Raw genomic sequence first — 20,451 nt, 5'->3', positions numbered from 1 at the left:
TGTTACTGTAGCCTTACAATAAAACAGAATTAGTTCATCTGGTTGTGTTTCCTGTCTGGTCTAAATGGTAAGGAGGACACTTCTTCATGAATGAACCCAGAGGAAATAAGAGAATAATAGGAAGTGTGGCTTTGTAGCTGAATAGAATAGCATTATAAATTATTATTATTGGTTTTCACCATCCCTTTAAATTCTCTTTGATTTTGGTCTTTAGCAGTGATGACCCCTTAAATTAAATCAGTATATTTGAAAAATCTAGGTAATATAACAATAAACGTTTTCCGGCTTAGAAAGCAAAATTATTATCAGTGGATTATCAAAAATTAGTTTGGAGTCATTCTTCTGCAATTAGGAAAAAAAATAGGAATGTTATCAGTAAGTTTATTAATAAATATCAGCTTCTCTGCTAGAGTAAGGAGTTATACAACATGTATTTCTGAATATTATTATTTTACTTATTTGGTTGAAATCAAATGGATAACATGATTGTAACTTATCTAGTAAAATTTAAAGTAATTAAGTTCATGTATCTGGCATCAAGAATATGTAAAAGTGCTGTAAAATTAATGAATTTGATTATAATAATTCTTATTCAAATTTTAAAATAAGAATAGTAAAAATTCAAAAATAATTTTAATTATTTATTTAATTTTATTGGAATTAGATAAAATAGGAAAATAGAAAGTCCAGAGTTTAGAAAAAATATAAAATACCACACTATACATGGCCTAAAAGAAATGAAATGACAAATTAATATCTGTACTGTATATAGGTTTCGACACAGTGTATTCGGTTGAATAAAAAAACTTTAGATATTAATGTAAATATGTATATAATATGTTTTCATGTAAAGTTTTAATTTTTCTTCATTAGTGACAAGAATCACATAAATATCTTTAAGGTATCCCATTATGGAATTTTATATTAGTCTAATGGAATTGATATATTTAAAACAAATTCAAAGAAATGTCAATATAAATTTATATTTCATTTTAAAATATAATTAAAATGAAATAGAAGGCCACTGCAATATTTTTATTCATAATAGTTGCTGTAAAAATATTTACTTTTTAAAATCTTGTTTGAAACTTAATTCCTTTTACTTGTGATAAACATTTTTTTTAAATTTATAACCCTAATTCAACAAAATGAATTTAAGCAATCTATATGATATAAAGCATAATAAGATGAAGGCGTGGAATACCAAATTTTAAACATCAATTTGGTGCTTTATTTATTTAATTAATTTTATTCCATTTGTGTGTCACCTGACTCCTATTTGTATGTCACCTGACCTCTAACAATTCTGAGAAAAATATGAAAAACTATAAAACAATAAAGGAAGCAATAAAGAAAGAAGCAGAGAGAGAAAAAGGAAGCAACAAACACACAATACAGAGGGTAGACAGTCAGGAGGAAGAATTGCTGTTAAGGCAATGAATAGACAAAAGAATCTTGTGTCCAGGCCAGAAGCATGTAATACATAAATGCATCAGATATAGCCCTTCCCCATTCACAAAAAGATAGAGGGAAGGATGGAGGAAGAACATTCAGACATATAAGATTCTGTTACTATATCTTTGTAATAAAAATAATGTTGGTCTATGCAAAGTGTATAACTTTGGTTTCCAAGACTGGCCTATCTTGAAGGGCTGACAGACTTCCACTTTCCAAGAGAGCTATACTTCCTAGGGACAGACCTCCATCATGGCCCTTGGAAAGGTCAGTAGGGTGAAAGCCACTCAGATTTCTGTGGCAACTTCAGTCCAGGGGGCAGGCAGTGCACAGAGAAAGTGTGGTTCTGAGATTCCAACAGAAGGCATTGTTTAGTTGAAAGAACCTAGAGTGCACCAACCTTGCTGGATTCAAGTGGCCAGACAGATGCTAGGGAAGATGAATAGCTATGTCATATAAAGCTTTATAGGTAGTTAACAACACCTTGAACCACACCCAAAATCAAAATGGAAACCATTCCAAAGCAAGGGATTACAATATCACTGCCCGTGTTGCTATATTCTGGACAAGTTAAAACTTCTGAATGATTTTCAAGTGAAGCCAGATATAAAGCATATTGCAAGAGTCAAGCCATGAGGTAACCAGAGCGTGGGTTACTGTTTGAAAGACCTCATAATGGAGGAAAGGTGCAAGATGAACCTGTGGAAAGGCTTTCCTGGCCAAAGCTGCTGTCTGCTCTTTATCATGCCCACATTTCTGCTGTGGCCTAGACTGCCTCTTAGTCAACTGTACTCTAGATGAAGCTCTACTCCCTGCAGTTATAACCACTCAGTCTTGCCAGTATTGAGCTGAATTGAGTACTCTGCTCTGTCTGTCTAGATCCAAACTGTCTCCAGACACTGTGTCAATACATTGACAGCTTCATCTGCATAGTTCAGGGTTGAGATATAAGTGACATAAATAATACCAAACCCCAAATTGACCAACGGCTTCACCCAACAGTTTCATGTAAAACAGAAGAGAAAAGAGGATTGAGCACGGAGGTATCAATTTCTTTCCCCATCAGCACGGACTGATATCAATCTCTTAGGATAGAGTTGAACTACTACAACACAGTGCCTTTCATCCTTAATCAACAACCAATTCAGAAGGTTATCATGGTCAATGATATTGAAAGCTGCTGAGAAATAAAGGAGCACTAGATGGAGGCATCACTGCATCCTGGCTCTGCCCAAAGTAATCAACATATATAACCAGATCTCCTTTTTATACCCTAGTCTGACATCTGACTGAAATGGGTCCAGATACTCTATTTCCTCCAGGATCCTTTGTAACTGCTGTCTGACCAACTTCTTCATAAATTTCCCCTAAAAAGGAAGATGGGAGACTGTACAATAATCCTCCAACATGGTGGGATCTTTATATAAGGTCACCAATCTCTGTTTTTCTATGTAAGCTCGCCATTCATACATACATACATACATACATACATACATACATACATACATACACACACACACACACACACACACACACACATCAGTCTTTTGTGAATGTTTGAGTTTATATATGAGAAAATAATTTTTCCTTTGAGCCTTTTGTGATTTGATACAATAATTTTAAATTTTACTCAAATTTTGTTACAACAAGCTATTTTTTATACGTAGTAGCCTAGCACTATCTGGAAAATTGTAGTAGCTTATGTAGTTTGCCCTTAAAGCTGTGCTATGATTTGAATATACTTTTTAAAAAAGGAAAGGCAGTTACATATCTCTAAACTGTATAACAAGGAGATTGCATTACAGAAATTATTTATTTGCAAAAGCAGTGGTAGTGCTATTCTTACATTTAGTTGCAAAACAAAGGAAGCTTAGGTTATAAGAGTCTTGTCATTCTTAGACACTGAGATTAGGGGAAGGACACCAAGTGAGGTATCCCTGCAAGGTAGGTGAGTATCAAGAAGTTAACCAAAATAGGATTCAGGGGCAGGTTTTAAAGATCCATAGAGTTTTTTTGGGTGGGGAAACGTATGAGACCTCTTTTAATGTACCCTACAACTTAGCCATTCTTCTACAACAATATCAGTGGTGGGATTCAAAAATGTTTACTACCAGTTCTATGGGTGTGGCATGGGTTGTTGGGCGTGGCAGGGGAAGTTTACTGCAAAATCCCCATTCCCTCCTAATCAGCTGGGATTCGAGAGGCAGAGAATAGATGTGGTCAGGGCCAGTCAGAGGTGGTATTTACCGCTTCTCCAAACTACTCAAAATTTCCGCTACCGGTTCTCCAGAACTGATCAGAACCTGCTGAATACCACCTCTGAAAAGTATACATAATTTTATGAATGCAGTAGTAATTTTAAAAGTTTCATGAAGGAGCAAGCAGATTGGGAATGATTCCAGGTATACAAGTTGGCCCTTTTCCATGGTATTTACCTCATGTCATTTTTGCGTGCTATTTTGGGGTAACTTGCCTTTTTGATGCACTGTCCTGGGTGGTGTATGTTAATAGCATTTCCGTAGTTCCTAAAAAAGGTAACATAAATGTGATCATTCAATCAATTAAAACACAAAAAAATATTAGTCACTTCCACCCAAATAACACTGCTCATGAACATTCAGGGACAAAAGAGAGAGAGAGAGAAAAACAGATGGGGGGAAAGGTTAGTACAAATAGTTGCTCATATTTATTTATTAAATTGCGCCCTTGCGATTATCCAAATTCTATTAAATGCAAAATACACTAACCTCCACGCGTTGCAAAAGAGACATATATTAGCATACGTCACTCCATTAGTAGCGCAGAGAGGGTCATGCTCATTAGTGCATATCCTTATTTCTGGGTAGATCCAGCAGAAGTCTTGCTAAAGGATTCGTGGGAAAACAAAAATAAAAAACAAGACCCAAGCCATTGCATGAAAAGAGCCGCTATATGCAAGTATATATTTGACACGTAATAATGATTAGCAGGCTTAATTCTCATGTCATGTCCATTTCACTCAGGAAATAAAATCAAAGAATGTCAGATTTTTCTCTACCTTTTCCCTACTTTCTTGTATACAGGAGATTGAAATTTGGTATATTGAATACCAGGGGTCTCGAACTCAATTTCACTGAGCGCTGCATCAAGGTTGTATTTGACCTTGGAGGGCCAGGAGTCTCGCCATGGTTAATGTGGCCAGCTCAGGGGCATCTGTGGTGACCAAGTGCTAAAGCAGGACTTTCCTGAGATCCTCCCTCACTCTCATTATAATCTCGTTCCTTCCTTCCTTCCTTCCTTCCTTCCTTCCTTCCTTCCTTCCTTCCTTCCTTCCTTCCGTCTGTCTTTCCTTCCTTCCTTTCCTTCCTTTCCTTCCTTCCTTCCTTCCGTCCCTTCCTCCCTTCCTCCTTCCTTCCTTCTCCTTTCTTCTCCTCTTCCCATATGTTTCCTTCCTTGCTGTCTTCCCATTTTTCCTTCTTTTTCTTTGTCTTTCCTCTTTCCCTTTCTCCTTTCCTGACCCTTCTCCTTTTGTTTTGTTTTTAGTTTGTTTTGATAGCCCTCTGCCAGCAAAAACGAAGACTGTTTTCAGCTATGACAGCTCGTTAGTTGTCTGCCAGCAAAAATGGGACTTGGGGTGGGGGCACATGGCCCTCCTGTGCCCATTTTCGGCTGTGATGGACTTCTGCAGGCCTCTGCCAGTAAAAATGGAGCACAGGGCCCCCTAACCTCCATTTTCACTGGCAGAGGCACTGTGGGTCAGTCCTTTGATGGTTCCAGGCCAACCCTGTGGGCCAGATCTAAGCACCACCAGGATCCAGCCTGCGGGCTTTGAGTTTGACACCCCTGAGTTAGATTAATGGAAATGGCATCAAGACACAATGATGCTGAGCAGTGGTGGATTATAACCAGTATGCCCCGGTACAGGCATACTGGTGCCTGCTGGGAGCACTGGGTACCATTTCAGTATGGTGCTCCAGAGGGCCCACCCACCCGCCCACCATCCTTACCTGTATTTGAGCTCTTCGGGGCTTCCGCGCACACACACAGAGTATACGGTGCCTGCGCGATGCTCCGCCGAACAGCTGGAGCATCGCGGAGAAGTCATGGAGCGTCGCAGGTGGTAAGCACGTATGTGCGTGCTAAACACGTGTGTGCACGCGCTGCACGGGTGCTGCAAGCGTCCATGTGGTGGACACCGGGCCCTGTTGCACCGTACTGGTTGCACTGGGATCCGGAACCCATCACTGGTGCTGAGTCATGGGATTTTTTAAAAGGCAGTCACCCTTACTACTACTTTCCATAGCAAAAGTAGACAATCTTTTCTTCTGAGCTTCATTTATAGCTTTTTAAATGTATTTGGACTGAGAGAAACTTTGATTTAGAATAGGTACTTTAGGCTTACAATACCAACACACACACACACACACACACACACACACACACACACACACACACACTAATTTAATTGCCAGAAATCGTTCAGGGGATAAATGCATATAAGGAAAATAGTATCAACTTCAGATTTCGTTCTTTTATCAAGATACGTGCACATAAAACACATCCCCTGGATTTGGTATATATTTCCCATGATTTTGATGATTCCATGAGCTGGATGCATGATGTGCTGGCCATGCCCACGCCCAGTTTAGTGATGGGGAAAAAAGTCCCGATACATCACATGATGCCACCGTTGTAATGTGAGTTTGACAGCCCTGAACTAGATCATTAATGCTATTAATAGTTTTAGTATGTTCTCTCTCTTTCGTTCTCTCTCTCTCTCTCTCTCTCTCTCTCTCTCTCTCTCTCTCTCTCTCTCATTCTCTCTGTCTCTCATTCTGTCTCTCTCTCTCTCTCATGCACACACAACCACATGACTTAGCATCAGTTCTGGCTTGAATCTCTGATTACAGAACGAAAAGTCTATAGATGTAGATTAAAATTCTAACATGTACCTTACAAATGCCTTCATAGCTTATGCCAATGTTAGCTCCAGTTCTCCTTGCAGGGGAAACAGAAGGAACAAATGTAGCAATGAGTCTTAATTAAATTGATATTCAAAACAATTTTATGTTCTCTTGCAGCATGTTTTGGAACATAGCATTCAGTACTTTTGCTGCTCAGCAGTATACCTGAACCAAGCTGCTAGCTCTGGTTAAAAACAAACAAAATCCATTAAGCAGATGAAATGCCCAAGACACGGATGCACACGGCAGAACTTTGCTAGCAGAATCTCGATACATTGCACAAATAATTAAATATTATTGCACTTCTAAATGTTGCTTGTAAATTTCCTCTTACAGCATCCCATAAAACATTAAGAGTACTGTATTGTTAGCACTCCACAGGTTGAGTAAAAATATCTATAATAATGTAATCACCGCCCCGAGTCCCTTCGGAGAGAGGGAACGGTTTATAAATCTAAATAAAGTAAAGTAAAGTGAAGTATAACATATGTATTTATTTTATGCTTTAGTTTATATGTCTCTCTATTTCCAAAGACCCTGAATGGCCTTCTCCTGGGAACACTTCTTACAAATAGATTACTTACCTTTTTTCAAAACAAAACATACATCTATTATCATATGTTTTTCCATTGGTCCCACAGACTGGCCTGTACTCCCTAGTGCATATTGTAAAGTACTTGGGGAATGCACTGCAGTCATCCTGCAATGATAATGAAAACGTTCAGTGTTTGTTCTCCAAACCAACTTCTTTTTTTTTGTAACCTTGTTTGTTTACATTTGTCCACCAATAACAACATACAGTCTTTCATGAAAAATAGAAGCATATATTTTACAAACATATGCAAAAGCATACTGATGAAAGATTACACATGAGAAAGGAGGGGTCCTACAATTGTATCAGAAAAAAAATGTGGCTACCATATGTGGGCTGTAAAGATCTAGAATGATTACTAACTGGCAAGCTACGTGATCATCTCAATGTTGTCTGGAATCTTGCAGTTGAGAAATGATGGCTTTGGAGAAAGTAACTTTCCTGAGAAAGGGGGAAAACACCAGTACAGGGAGTCTTCAACTTGCAACAGTTCGTTTAGTGATCGTTCAAAGTTACAATGACACTGAAAAAAGCAACATATGAGCGTTTTTCACATTTATGACATTTGCAGCATTCCCTTGGTCACGTGATCAAAATTCAAACATTTGGTAACTGGTTCATATTGTGACAGTTGCAATGTACGGAGGTCATGTGATCCGTTTTTGTGACCTTCTGACAAACAAAGTCAGTGGGGAAGCCAGATTCATTTAACAACAATGTTATTAACTTAACAACTGTAGTGATTCACTTCACATCTGTGGTAAGAAGGGTCATATAATAGGGCAAAACTCACTTAACAAATGTTTCACTTAGCAACATAAATTTTGGGCTCAATTGAGGTCATAAATCGAGGACTATCTGTATTAATAATCTGTTTCCAACAAGATAAATTATTCCTTATCCTTTTCTCTGTTATCAAATGGTACTCTGTTTTAAGGCAAACTACTACTTGGCATAAATGCCTTTTAAAGTAGTCCTCAATTTATGACAACAATTGGGACTGGAATTTCCATCATAAATCAATGCAGTCACAAAGCAAGATGTCACTTGACTGTACTGACCAAATGATGGCAATCCTAGCTCTCCCCATTGCAGTTGTTAACTGAACACCCATCCCAATCTAAGCCATCTTGAGCTTGGACCCTGCCAGGCCCTAGCCTCAGTGAGGTAAGGGATTGCCTCCAACTCTTCCCCACATGCCTATCTGCCTTCCCCATCTCTGTCCTTTTGGTCACCCTGCACTCTGCCTGGCCCAGGAAGCCAATCATTCACCAACTGCCTTCTCTCCCCAACCTCAAGTCTGCAGGCATTCTTTTATTCACTAATAATCATTAATTTGCCCAGTTGGCTTCTCTCCCATTTCTCTTCACCAATCTTTCACCTTTTGAGCCCCACAGTTCATTGCCTTTGCTGTCTCCTTTTTGAACCCAGCATCTCTGGCAAACATTTCCTACCCATGGTTAATGCTGCACTTTCTTCAGAAAGGCTTGTGAAGAGAATGTAGCCTCAGCTACTTGAGAAATGGGGAGAAAGTCTTGTGAGGACAGTGCACCTTTCTGAAATGGCTAAAGCTGTACTGTCTTCACAACCCTTTCCCTTCTTATTTCTCCAGTGACTCTTGCCTTTGTGTTATGTATCCAAAATACTTCACTTTAACTTAATTATTAAAGCTTAAATACCCATGAGTAGCCTGGTATTTATTCATTTAGTATTGAAAAAATATGTTCTTCTTTTGTCTAAGGTATTCTCAGCAATTTTGACATCACAATTCAAAGGTGTTGATTTTTCTTCATATAGTTTTTCTGATAGGCTCTTCTTCTCTTGTGAATCTTATTCTTTGAAGAGGTTGTTGACTGTTTTAAGTGCCTTCGCTAGGTTTCCCTTTTTTATTATGTCAAAAATGACATCTACATTCAGGATCCTCATTTTTGGTTGGAAGTACCAAGCAAAGCATGAAAGTACTAGTTTTTAGATGTTGCATTACAGTTTCTAGCATGACATGATGATTCCTCTGATTTATTGGCATATTTTTCCACTAAGTTCAAAGTAGGTATTAAGGGAGAGGTGATGATATCCTTAATTATGGATATTTCAATCTTAATGCATTTGGCTAGATTGGGTATATTGTATAGTGTTGCTACCATGGAGTCTTTCACTAGTTCTGGGTCTATGGATGTAAAGACTGTTGTGGTATTGAGTGAAACACATAATTTCATTTTCTTCTGTGATAAGGTCTTTGATTTTCTGGAAGCACTGCAATGGGGAATTGCTGGAGTATTTAGTCCCCTCTATGAAATGTCCAAGCAGTTTTGTAAGTTTTTTGCTATGTATCTTTAGCTATGTTTATCTATTCCTTTAGCTTCAAAGGAATAAAATTCACAAGGGAAGAAGAAAACAACACTCCACCCTTCTAGGATATCCCCATCAGCAGAGCAAATTGCAGTAAATTAGAAATACAAGTTTTTCACAGAACCACTAATTAAGTGCTTACTACTAAGATAACAGCCCAACCTCCGACAAGAACAGCTGTGTAGAGCATCATTCAAATGAGCACAAATGTACTGCAGTAACCCAGAACACCAGAAAAAGGAATCAGACTATCTATACAACAAAATGGATACCCACACAACTTTATCAAAAAGTGGCTGACTATTCAACCCACTATAGCACACCAATATCAGCTATGAAAAACACCTTAGAAAGAACAAAAAATTATAATCACGCAGTATCATCGTAACATGCAAACCAATTAAAGCAATCTAAGCGATTCTAACACAGACACTGGAGAAAAGTGTCTTATAACTAAAGTTATTAAGGCTTTAGCAAATTTTTAGATTTAAAAGATATAGAGGTAGAAATTGGTAAAATATATAGAACAAATGCAAGATATGCAAGAATAAAACATTTCCAAGGAAGTATTGATGCATTTTGGGAGAAATAAGTGATCGTTTTGTAGCAGCATTTTAATACAAAACTAAACATTGATAATGCAAATGTAATTCTTTTAAAAGACATTCCTATTATTCCTTCATAAGAAAAAAGAGTATTATATTTTGACTGAAAAATCCAGATGGATTTTTAGAGAAGGCTAAGGAAATTCTAGGAAAAAAATTAAGGGCTAGATTCAAATGGAAGTGTCAGATGAAACTACACAAAACCCTAACAGGTGTAACAGGAAGCTAAAAATTAAACTATCATTAAAAAATAATGAACTATATGTTATAGATATTAAGTTTTCTAAATTTTTGGCTTGATTATGGATTAAAAATACTTAATATATAGAGCAAATACTCTTCAAAAGAGAACAAAATTGTTATTTGAAAATTTTAAAATAAGATATAATTTGCCTACAAAACTCATATCAGAAAAAGGACACAAAATATTCGATTTATTAAAAACAATCAGCAACAAAACAAAGAAACAGTTCATGTATAAATCCCCAACTAAAATAAGAATTTCTACTGACTTTGCATATTTATTGGGATGGAAGTTAAATTGCAAGACTTTGATGCTGAGAATTTATGCCTCAAATTAGGACAATGAAAGACATATGGAAAATTATTACTTTTTCTTATTAAAATTGGTGTTGATGGGGGAGTTGAGGTTTTGCCTCAAAGAGTAGGGCCAAAACCAATGGGTTAAATAACAAGCCTGTTTAGGCTAGATATTGGGAGAAACTTCCTGATTATGTGAGCTGTCAAACAGTGGAATATGCTGCCATATGGCAGTCTTTAGTCCTCACAATTGTTGATAAAATAGTTTGCACAATGTATAAAAAGGTATATGAACACTAACATATCAGAACCTAAGGTGTTCAACTTGAAAAATAGAATGAATAGGAAGTTATACTTAAATGGCAAAAAGAAGAGTAAGTAGATAAATTTGCGTAGTTTTGTAAAATGTTTATTAAACTAAGCTGTTGGGATTACAAAATAGATACAGTAATATAAAATGAAAAAAGCTAAATCATTCTGGGACTTAAGAATTTGAACAGACAAGTACCTGCCACATAACATCCCAGACTTAACAATTGTCTGTAAGAAATTGAAAAAAAAAAAGTCTGGACATAGAACATTGCAATACTTAAAGATAGCTGAATAGAAGAGAAAGAACTGGAGAAAATCACACCTTACTAAGACCTGCAAATAGAGGTATAATGACTGTGGCAAAAGAAAGCAAAAACAGTACCAATAGTGCTAGCCTTCCATATTCCAAAACATCTGGAGTATTAGCAAAATGCTACTGGTATTGATAAAATCACCATCACTCAATTGCAAAAGGCAGCTTTACTTGGAACAGCTTACATTCTTTGATAATACATTTAATATTATTAAAAAGTGACACCTGCCTACCCCAGATCCTTGGGAAGGACTTGCTAGGTAGATTAAAATACTAATATTTGAGGCCAGGAAAAAAGGTAATTGGATATATTTAAGAAATATAGATTTCTTACTATATTAGTTCAGAATAAAATGAGATTTTAGAAGCACTATTTTCCATGTATTTTGCACTTTATCCATGTACAGGTTTCTATCTATTTCATAATGTAATCTGCCTCAGACATCCTTCTGAACAAAAGGTGGTATAGAAATTATTAATACTAATACAAATTACTATTATAATTACAGGTCATATTCAAGTGCTTAAGAGACATAGGAGGTCTTTTCAAAGGAATGATTACAATTTTAATTTCAAATTAAGTATAAGAATAATACTTACACATCTTCCTCTATATGCTAGATCTACATAATTTCCGCACCTAAAGAAAAACCCTGAAATTAGCAGACATTTTACTATAATGATACTTATTTCTTAACATAAAACTGTATATGTATGTATATGCATATATGTATGTGTGTGTGTGTGTGTGTGTGTTTGTGTGTATGTGTGTGTGTGTGTGTGTATGTATGTATGTATGTATGTATGTATGTATGTATGTATGTATGTATATGCTGGTCTTGTTATATTCGGGTCTTTTCTCGTGTAAGATTGAGATTGTCTTGGCAACGTTTTGGCAAGGTCCCACTTGCCATCTTCAGGCTGGTGTTTTCGGCTTTGTGCTTGTGCTAGTCAAGTCATCACTCGTGAGTCAAGAATCACTCGCACAAGCATGAAGCTGAAAACACCAGCCTGAAGATGGCGAGTGGGACCTCACCGAAACGTTGCCAAGACAATCTCAATCTTACATACACATACACATTTATATACACATACAAACACACATATACACGTGTGTGTGTGTGTGTGTGTGTGTTAATCGCCTTTGATTTTGTAATACAACATAATCTATTCTATAAGTAGATATTGGGACATCTTGCTGCTGGAGATAAGATCCACCTGTTGGGTGTGCTCTATGCTGGGGGTGGTTGGTTGAGTGAGAGATAATAGCCTATCCTTCCATACGTATGTGTTTATGTCATTGTAAGCTGCCCAGAATAAATTGAGTGGTGAGATGGGCAGCATATTAAATAAATAAATGCCATGTTTCAAATGTCTACTGCTATCTTAATCCAGTTTTAATGAAACTATCTAACTGATGTTAAGGATGCTGAAAAAGGAGAACTTACGATAAATTTAGAATCGCTCTTTCTCAACAGCTTAACATATTTATCTATTTTTCTCTATATACACATTCATTTTGGACTGCACATGATAAAACAGACTTGGGTTTACAACAGGTAGAAAGTACTTAAATCACACTAGTACAAATAATAAAGTGAATTTTCTCTAAACATCTTTAATAATATGTCCACGTTCCTTGGTGATCAAGAAGAATGGATTACTAAATGGAAAAGGCTTCTACTGTATAAACCCCACAATGGCTTAAATAGCCTTCATCCAGCAGTCATATTGAGTAACAAAACAGAATAACAGAATTGGAAGGAACCTTCCAGATCATCTAGTCCAAACCCCTGTCCAAAGAGGACACCCTACACCATATTGCTCTATGTCTCAACTGCTTTGCCATAATCCATATTAATATTTCAGTGATAGGATACTAGTCAAATAGACTGGATGAAGCAGAGCAGTGTCAACCTGGGTGTACTCAAAGAGATAATAAGATGACAAATGAAGAACAGAGGTGATAGCAGTTCTTTTTTCTAAAAATTGTTACTGTTAACCACCATTCTGCTGATTCCTACAATATTCACATTATCAAATATTCACATGATTTCGTTGCACAGCATACATTCGTTGTCATACGTATGTCCATCAGTTCCACAAACTGGCATATACTCCTTAGAGCAGTGAAACAGTTCTTGATTGTATTTTTTGTACTGTCTGCAGTTAAGCTGGAAAAGGAAGATGAAATGAGATCACAAGGTGCAACACACAGGATATTGTTATTTTCCTTAACATCATAGGAGTAAAATCTACTGTTTTACTTATTTACTTATATTTATTTCTGAATAGGTGGGTGTGGGCTTGCACTCTAAAGGCCTGTACTTTTATGTACTTCAATGGGTCTTATAAATCAAGCTTAGGTAGGAGCTTACATAATTTTCTCTTCTCTTCAAATTATTAGTGCACTTCAGATCTGAAGGCAAACCTGTACTTCAGACCATGTGGGACACTCACTTAGCTCCTCTCTGCAACTTAAGGCAGCTGTATCTTGCCCAGCAGCATCTGCAGAGGTGGGATTCAAAAAGGCAAAATAGCATTGGGAGGCATCAAAGCCCTTCCCCTTTTGAATGGATGTTCAGAATACCATGATCATTATCTTGTTTTTTTTTATCCTTTTCACCTTGGGATACTTTGGTTTAATGGATGAAACAATGATTTAAAAAATGGGTGCAAGTATGGTAAAGATCTGGGGACTTATGTTGAATGGGGAAATTTTACTCTTCCCTGTCTCCAGTGCTTTATAGTACTTTTGAAGTGGTTTACAATACCAGCATATTGCCCCAACAAAATGGGGGCCTCATTTTACCAACCTCAGAAGGCTGGAAGGCTGAGTAGGTCAGGATCAAACTTTCTGGCTGTGGCAGAATTAGCTGCAATACTACCTTCTAACCACTGTGCCCCCATGCTCTATGACTGAAAATTTGGGGACTTGTGTACTTCATCATCTCTGGAGAGAACTGACTGCAGAAGGCACAAGGATTATGTGGTTTGGGACGAAGACGTCCAGATGTTATATGGATTGTCTATTCATAAAATAGCTTTTGTGATATATATATGCCATTTCTCACCAATTACCTATAGCAGTGATGGTGAACCTTTTCAGCACTGAGTGCCCAAACCGGAACGTGCATGTATGTGCATGCATGTGTACGGGCCAGAGCATCAGAAACCTGAAAGCCAGTTGGCCATGCATGCGCCATTCAGCCGGTTTTCAGGTTCCCAGCATGTTCTGGCCAGCTGGTCCTCCGCATGCTTGAGCACCGGAAACCTACAGACCAGCTGGCTGGCGCGCCATGCCTGGTTTTTGGCCCCTTTTCAGACTGTTTTCAGGCTGGTTTTTGGGTCAAAAATGGCCCCAATTTGGCTTGAAAATGCCCCCAAAATGGCCTGGAAAATGGTTTTTTGTCCATTTTTTTGAGCCGTTTTCCAGTGCTCCAACACCCGCAAAGACCTGCTGCACATGAGAAACAAGAAGAGTAGCTGGCAACAGCACGAGCCCCACAGAGAGGGCTCTGCATGCCACCTCTGGTACCCATGCCATAGGTTCGCCATCACGGACCTATGGGATAATCATTGCAATACCTCATCTGTTTTCATTACTACATGTAGTCCTTGATCTATAATCAGTCTTTTTATGTCCATTCAGACTTCTAACAGTGCTTTATGGCCCATAAACACCTTCTGGTCATTGTGAAATCTTGTTCTCCCCCAGTGGTCATGTGACTGCTTTTCAGACACTTGTCAATCAGCTTGTCTTTACTATGGTTGTATTACCCTGTAGCCACATGACCGTGATTTGCAACTTTTTTTTGCCAGTTTCCAGCAAAAAACACTCATTCAGAAAAATTGGTTTGCTTAATAAGCATGCTGTTCACCAGTGGCTACATGATTCATTTAACAACTGCCATGAAAAATGTTGAAAAAACATTGGTGCCTCAACTTCCAAGCACATTGACTTATGATGGAATTTCTAGTTTCCCAAGTGTGGTCATAAATTATTATTGGAACAATAATCCATTCTTGATTACATTACCTCATTCCCATGTTCTCTATTGGATTGTGCCATTTCTCAGAATATGGAGTCTATGCTCCATCTTCCATCTCAGGTCTCCTACCTACCCTTCCTGATCAGACAACCATAAACAATCTGCCATCTTCTACATTTTTAAGAGATTCCTGAAAGAGCTTCAGAAGAACTTGCCTCTACCCCCCCCCCCATCTTTTTTACACATTAAGAATGTATTTTGATTCCATGGGGCTAAATACATTTTCTAACAGACAGATGACAGAGATGTTAAGGTCAGCTGAACACTTGTTGCTTTAAATGTCTTTCTAAATTATAAACAAATTTACAAATGTGTTTACAAAACAAATCAATCAAAGGTCTCTTCGGAATATTAGATCAACACAGGGACAGAGGCCTGTAAATTGAACGTGAATGTGGACACCACATTGGCAGTCTCTAGCTTGCAACTTCTTGTAGAGCAGTGTTTCTCAAACTTGGCGAGTTGAAGTCCTGTGGACTTCAACTATGGACTTCAACCAACTATGCTGGCTGGGGAATTCTGGGAGTTGAAGTCCACAGGACTTAAAGTCGCCAAGTTTGAGAAACACTGCTGTAGAGGGATAAAGTTGTTTCTTGCTATAATCTGCACATTTCCCCCTTCTGTCTTAAGCTCTATAAGAGTTAACAACTTACTTTTTTTTTTACATGAAGAGTCGGTATAGGAACCACTTTTTGGTACAAATGGTTTTTAGGTGGCATGGCCAGGATGTGACCATAACTTGACCAACCTGGCCAAATGTCAACCTGAGCAAAGGGGGAAAAAACTGATTTAAGAACTAAATGAAAATTGGTCTTCTAAAACATTATCTGTTTCTTGTAATCTGGTGAATCATGGGAATCTTCATTGAGACATGCAGCGAAGCACCTGAAATTTGTTTACTGCAGTCTTATATTTCACAGCTTAATTTGATAGCCATTGCTCACTTAAGATTAAATCAGGTGCGCTGGCTATCAAAGAAATATGGCCTGCCCCTTCCCACTCCCACCAGGCAATTTGAATTACTTCTTGTTAGGGAAAAGAGAAGTCACTTTTCCCACAGCCACCACAGATGTGCAGCAGCCTTTCAGAAAAGAGGCAGGTCACCCCTTCCTTGATTTGCTTGGGATAAAGCTTTTTGCTTTTGCTCATCAGCTCTAAAGGCAGTAAACTTCAATTCCATGCAGATTCTCTACTTTGATGGCAGAACAAGGTCTTCTAGCCTCTTAGCTAGAGAATACATCTACCGGCATTTATTAACAGTATCACAAGCAGGCAATTTCTTGAAACATTATTGAAGAGAAACAATAATCATGTCACCCTTTTCCTGCTCTTACTCTTAAAATCTGTTTGGTTTCATTTTGGGATTTGGTACTTAATCAAAAAAAAAAAAATTCAACCTGGTCTTCAGTCTTATTTCCCTTGCCTAATTGTTGTTTAAAGTGAACCAGTCTATAATACGGTTCCATTAATTATATAAAATAAGTGTGTGTAGCTTTATCTGGTATGGAGTCATTCCCTGCAGTCAAACCTATCATCTTCATGTAGAAACTGGGCTACTGAGCTGAGCTGCGAAAATACAGACAACAATACAGAGAAAGACATTCTGTGCTGCCATTTCTTGATTGTCCATATGTTTGCAACCCAGGTCTGGTTGCCTTAATGGAAGGGAAGAATGAATTGGCATTACTATTCATTCCAGGATTATGTGCAGTTCAAAGCAGGGGAACTCCCACAGCATATTAAGTAGCTAATGTATTACATAGATGTATATGCATTTCATGATATTCATTTTTGAGACATTTTTGTTTCTGATATGAAGAATATGGGAGCTTTCTGTCTAGCTCCTAAATAAAAAAAAGGAAAGAAAGGTAATATAAACAATATGTTACCTGACCTTTTCTGAAGCTCGAACAGCTGAAAAACAATTTCAGAAAGTATTAGAAATGTTCAGTTGCAAGGTATATTCAATCCCTTTTATCTCACAGTTTTATTAAGTACTTGAGTTTTCAATTATTAAGATTCAATTATTAAAACATATGAAGAATGGCTGCAAGATTTGGGTTTGGCTAGTCTAAAGAAAAGAAGAATTAGGGAGCAACATGCTATCAGGATTCCAGTATTTCAGGGGTTACCACAAAGAGGGGGTCAAATTATTCTACAAAGCACCAGCTGGCAGGACAAGAAACAATGGTTGGAAACTAGCCAAAGAGAAAAGCAACCTGGAATTAAGGAGAAACTTCCTAACAGTGAAGACAATTAACTAGTGAAACAGCTTGCCTTCAAAAATTGTGGGAGCTCCATCACTGAAGGTTTTTAATAAGAGACGAGACAGTCATTTATCTGAAATAGTAATGGTTCTCCTGTCCCTTCCAGTTCTATTTTATTCTAAGAGGCAATTATTCTAAATAATTATCAGATACTAAAAACAGCACCACAGAAAATTCATTGATGTTTATATGATCATTCCCTACCCAGAGTCACTGGTTTGAGATGGGTGACTGTATGAATGAATGAATGAATGAACAAACGAATGAACGAATAAACAAAAACAAACAAACATTTGGCTTTTTGGTGATATTGTGTTATGGCTGAATGTCCTCTGAGTTATGAGGTGTTTAATCAGAGAATTAACAAGCATTTAAAACTGTCAGTACCCAAAGGAAAGATCACTTATTGGGTCCATTGATTCTATGTTCTCCCACCATCAGATCGTCAGTAGCCCTTCCTCATTGCTACACTAAAAATGAAATTGGAAACATGATTCCATGACCTTATTTGCTCAGATAAGGCTAACTGAGAGCTATTCTCTCCAGTAGTATTCTACATGACCACTGTGGAATTTCCTTAGGAAGACTATGAACAAGTTTGCAATTAAAAATGCTTACATTCTGCTCAGTGGTGGGTTTCCAAATTTTTTACTACCTCTTTGCATGCAATGCTTCTGCACATGTGCATGGGCGGAGCCTCCCACCACCGCTACTACTGGTTCGCCCAATCTGGGCCAAACTGGGGCAACCCACCTCTGGTTCTGCTTCTTCCTTTCTCTTTCTGTCATATGCCTCTTAGATGAAATATTAGCTGTCTGGACTACATTCACAGATAAGCTAGTAGATTGGGTAGATATAATAAATCACTGAATAAAACATTGATCTTTTAAAAACACCTTTTTGGCAAATTTCATGCTAAAGGTTTCATGCCATGATAATAATTTTTCAGCATTTTCTCTTTTGGGTATGTGTATGATGTACTTCCTAAAAGGACCATTTAAATGTGATGCAAAAGTACCACTGTTCCTGCTTATTACTTATTAAATGTACATTTTAACCAACATCAATAATTTGAGTAGTTTACAATTGTTAAGAACATTGAAAAACAAAGAACAATGCAAAAATACAAAAGTACACAATATAAAAGAACAATGACGGCAAAGAAAACAAACACAGAAGAGAACAAAAAGAAAAAAGAAAAGATACTCAGTAATCCTTATCAAAGACCTAGGCAAAATGCCTGGTCTTGTAGGCTCTTCAAAATAACAGTAGAATGGGGGTCATTTGAATCTTAGGGGGAACCTCATTCCAGAGGGCAGGTGCTGCTACAGAAAACACACTTCTGGGATCCTGATAGGTGAATTGTTTAGTTGATGGAATCTGGAGTGCACCAACCATGCCATATTGAACCAGGTAGGCCAATACTATAAGACACACATGGTCCTTCAAGTAACCAGGCCAAAGATAGTATTCAGCCGGTTCGGACCTGTTCAGGCAAACCGGTAGTGGCAACCTGCGGGTGAGCCTGCTCCCCAACCCTGCCCACCTGCCCTGGTGCTATGCTGTCCTGTTTAGCCATATTTTCTAAGCCACATACATGAGCAAAGTGCATGAACAGAAGACCTCACACATGCACAGAAGGTGCATGCGTGCTCACATTCGGTGCACGGTGAACTGGTGATAAAATTAGGTGAAACCCACCTCTGAACCAGACACTATACCACGTACTATGCCAGGTATTATTGGTGCTATCGTCAGGGTGGGGGTGGGGGTGATTTTATTATATGAATTTATTATATGTGTCTTCTTTTATTAGTTTTATTGTTTTTAGATTCTGTAAGCTGCCTTGAGTCACCATAGGCAGCAATATACATATACAAATAAAACCAAATAAAATAAATACTATTATGTTTAAATGCTATTGCTGCTGGTAGGTGTATGTTAACCCTTGAAGTAGTCTAGACAAGAAGCATAACCAGAGCAGAACAGGGTTACATTAAACAGAACCATGCAACACTGAAAGTATTTTGCTCTTCCCACATTTTAGTCTCAGGAAAACTAGGAAGGGTCCTTTCTGAAACACTTCCCATGTTTCCCCCCCCCCCACCTGTTGACTTTAATCAAACCATTGCCTAGGCTGCCTCCGGTCTCCCAAGGTCATTCTCATGTACCACACAATATGAGACAGGAGGAGGAAAAATATTTGCACATAACTGATGGTCAATATACTTGACAAAACTCATGAAAGAATGACCAGGTTTACCTCAGTGAATTCCTACAGCATCATCAAACATTGATCTCAGACCCTATATGTTGAGATTTTCTCTCATTAGCTCTAATAACTTGGCTGATGAACCTTTTATAGGTTCTTTCATCAGTATTGACTCGGTGCCTTTTCCAATTGCAGTTTAAGTCTAAACCTATTCAGACTAAGATGACTGCAACATTTTGAAAGGGATACAATCTGGATTTGTGGCTTCCACGTTTTCTCATTGGATAGTTCCCGTGCTGTTGTGCCCTCTTGATTTGTCTACCAGAGGAAAGTAGTGGACAATAACTTTCTTTTTTATAGGAAGGTCTTACTGTACACACAAATACATGTGTGAGTGATGTGTGTGTGTTAATGTGTAAAATATACAGGCTCTTTGCTTGATCATACAATGGAACCTAGGGGGTATCCTTTTCTGTTGTATTGCCTGTCTGTGAAAATCATCTCTTTCCCTCAACCCCATGCTGTCCCAAAAAATGTCTCCTACCCTCTAAGTCTTTAAGAAAGATTTGAAAACCTTAATGCATTAAAATGCATCTATATGTAGGCACAATAACCACCGTTCACATTATATTTAGCCAGCTTCAAAAAGTACAATTACATTAAAATATCTTTCTTTCATTTTTACAACTTATCTTCAAGAATTTCTTTAGAAAAAGAATTCCTTTTTATTGGCCTGCTTGCATAGACAGAATATCTGAAATCCATCACAATTTTTTAAAACTGTTTTTTTTTCTTCTATCATCTTTGTATT

The 20,451-nt window shown here is 37.7% G+C and overlaps 1 protein-coding gene across 1 annotated transcript in view; it reads right to left on the bottom strand.

Annotated features, from left to right (window-relative positions):
• Positions 1 to 20,451, bottom strand: part of LOC309398138 (interleukin-12 subunit beta-like) — a gene marked incomplete at both ends in the record, with an annotated part of 68,695 nt that overhangs the window by 10,734 nt on the left and 37,510 nt on the right. Inside the window, one exon of the mRNA XM_081964728.1 lies at positions 3,929 to 3,980. Within this exon, the coding sequence (XP_081820854.1) occupies positions 3,929 to 3,980 (52 nt within the window). The remainder of the gene's footprint in view (positions 1 to 3,928; positions 3,981 to 20,451) is intronic.

Source organism: Natrix helvetica (assembly GCF_964273705.1).
Source record: "Natrix helvetica genome assembly, chromosome: 1".
Taxonomy (NCBI): Eukaryota; Metazoa; Chordata; class Lepidosauria; order Squamata; family Natricidae; genus Natrix; species Natrix helvetica.
This window is presented reverse-complemented; position numbering and strand designations above follow the sequence as displayed.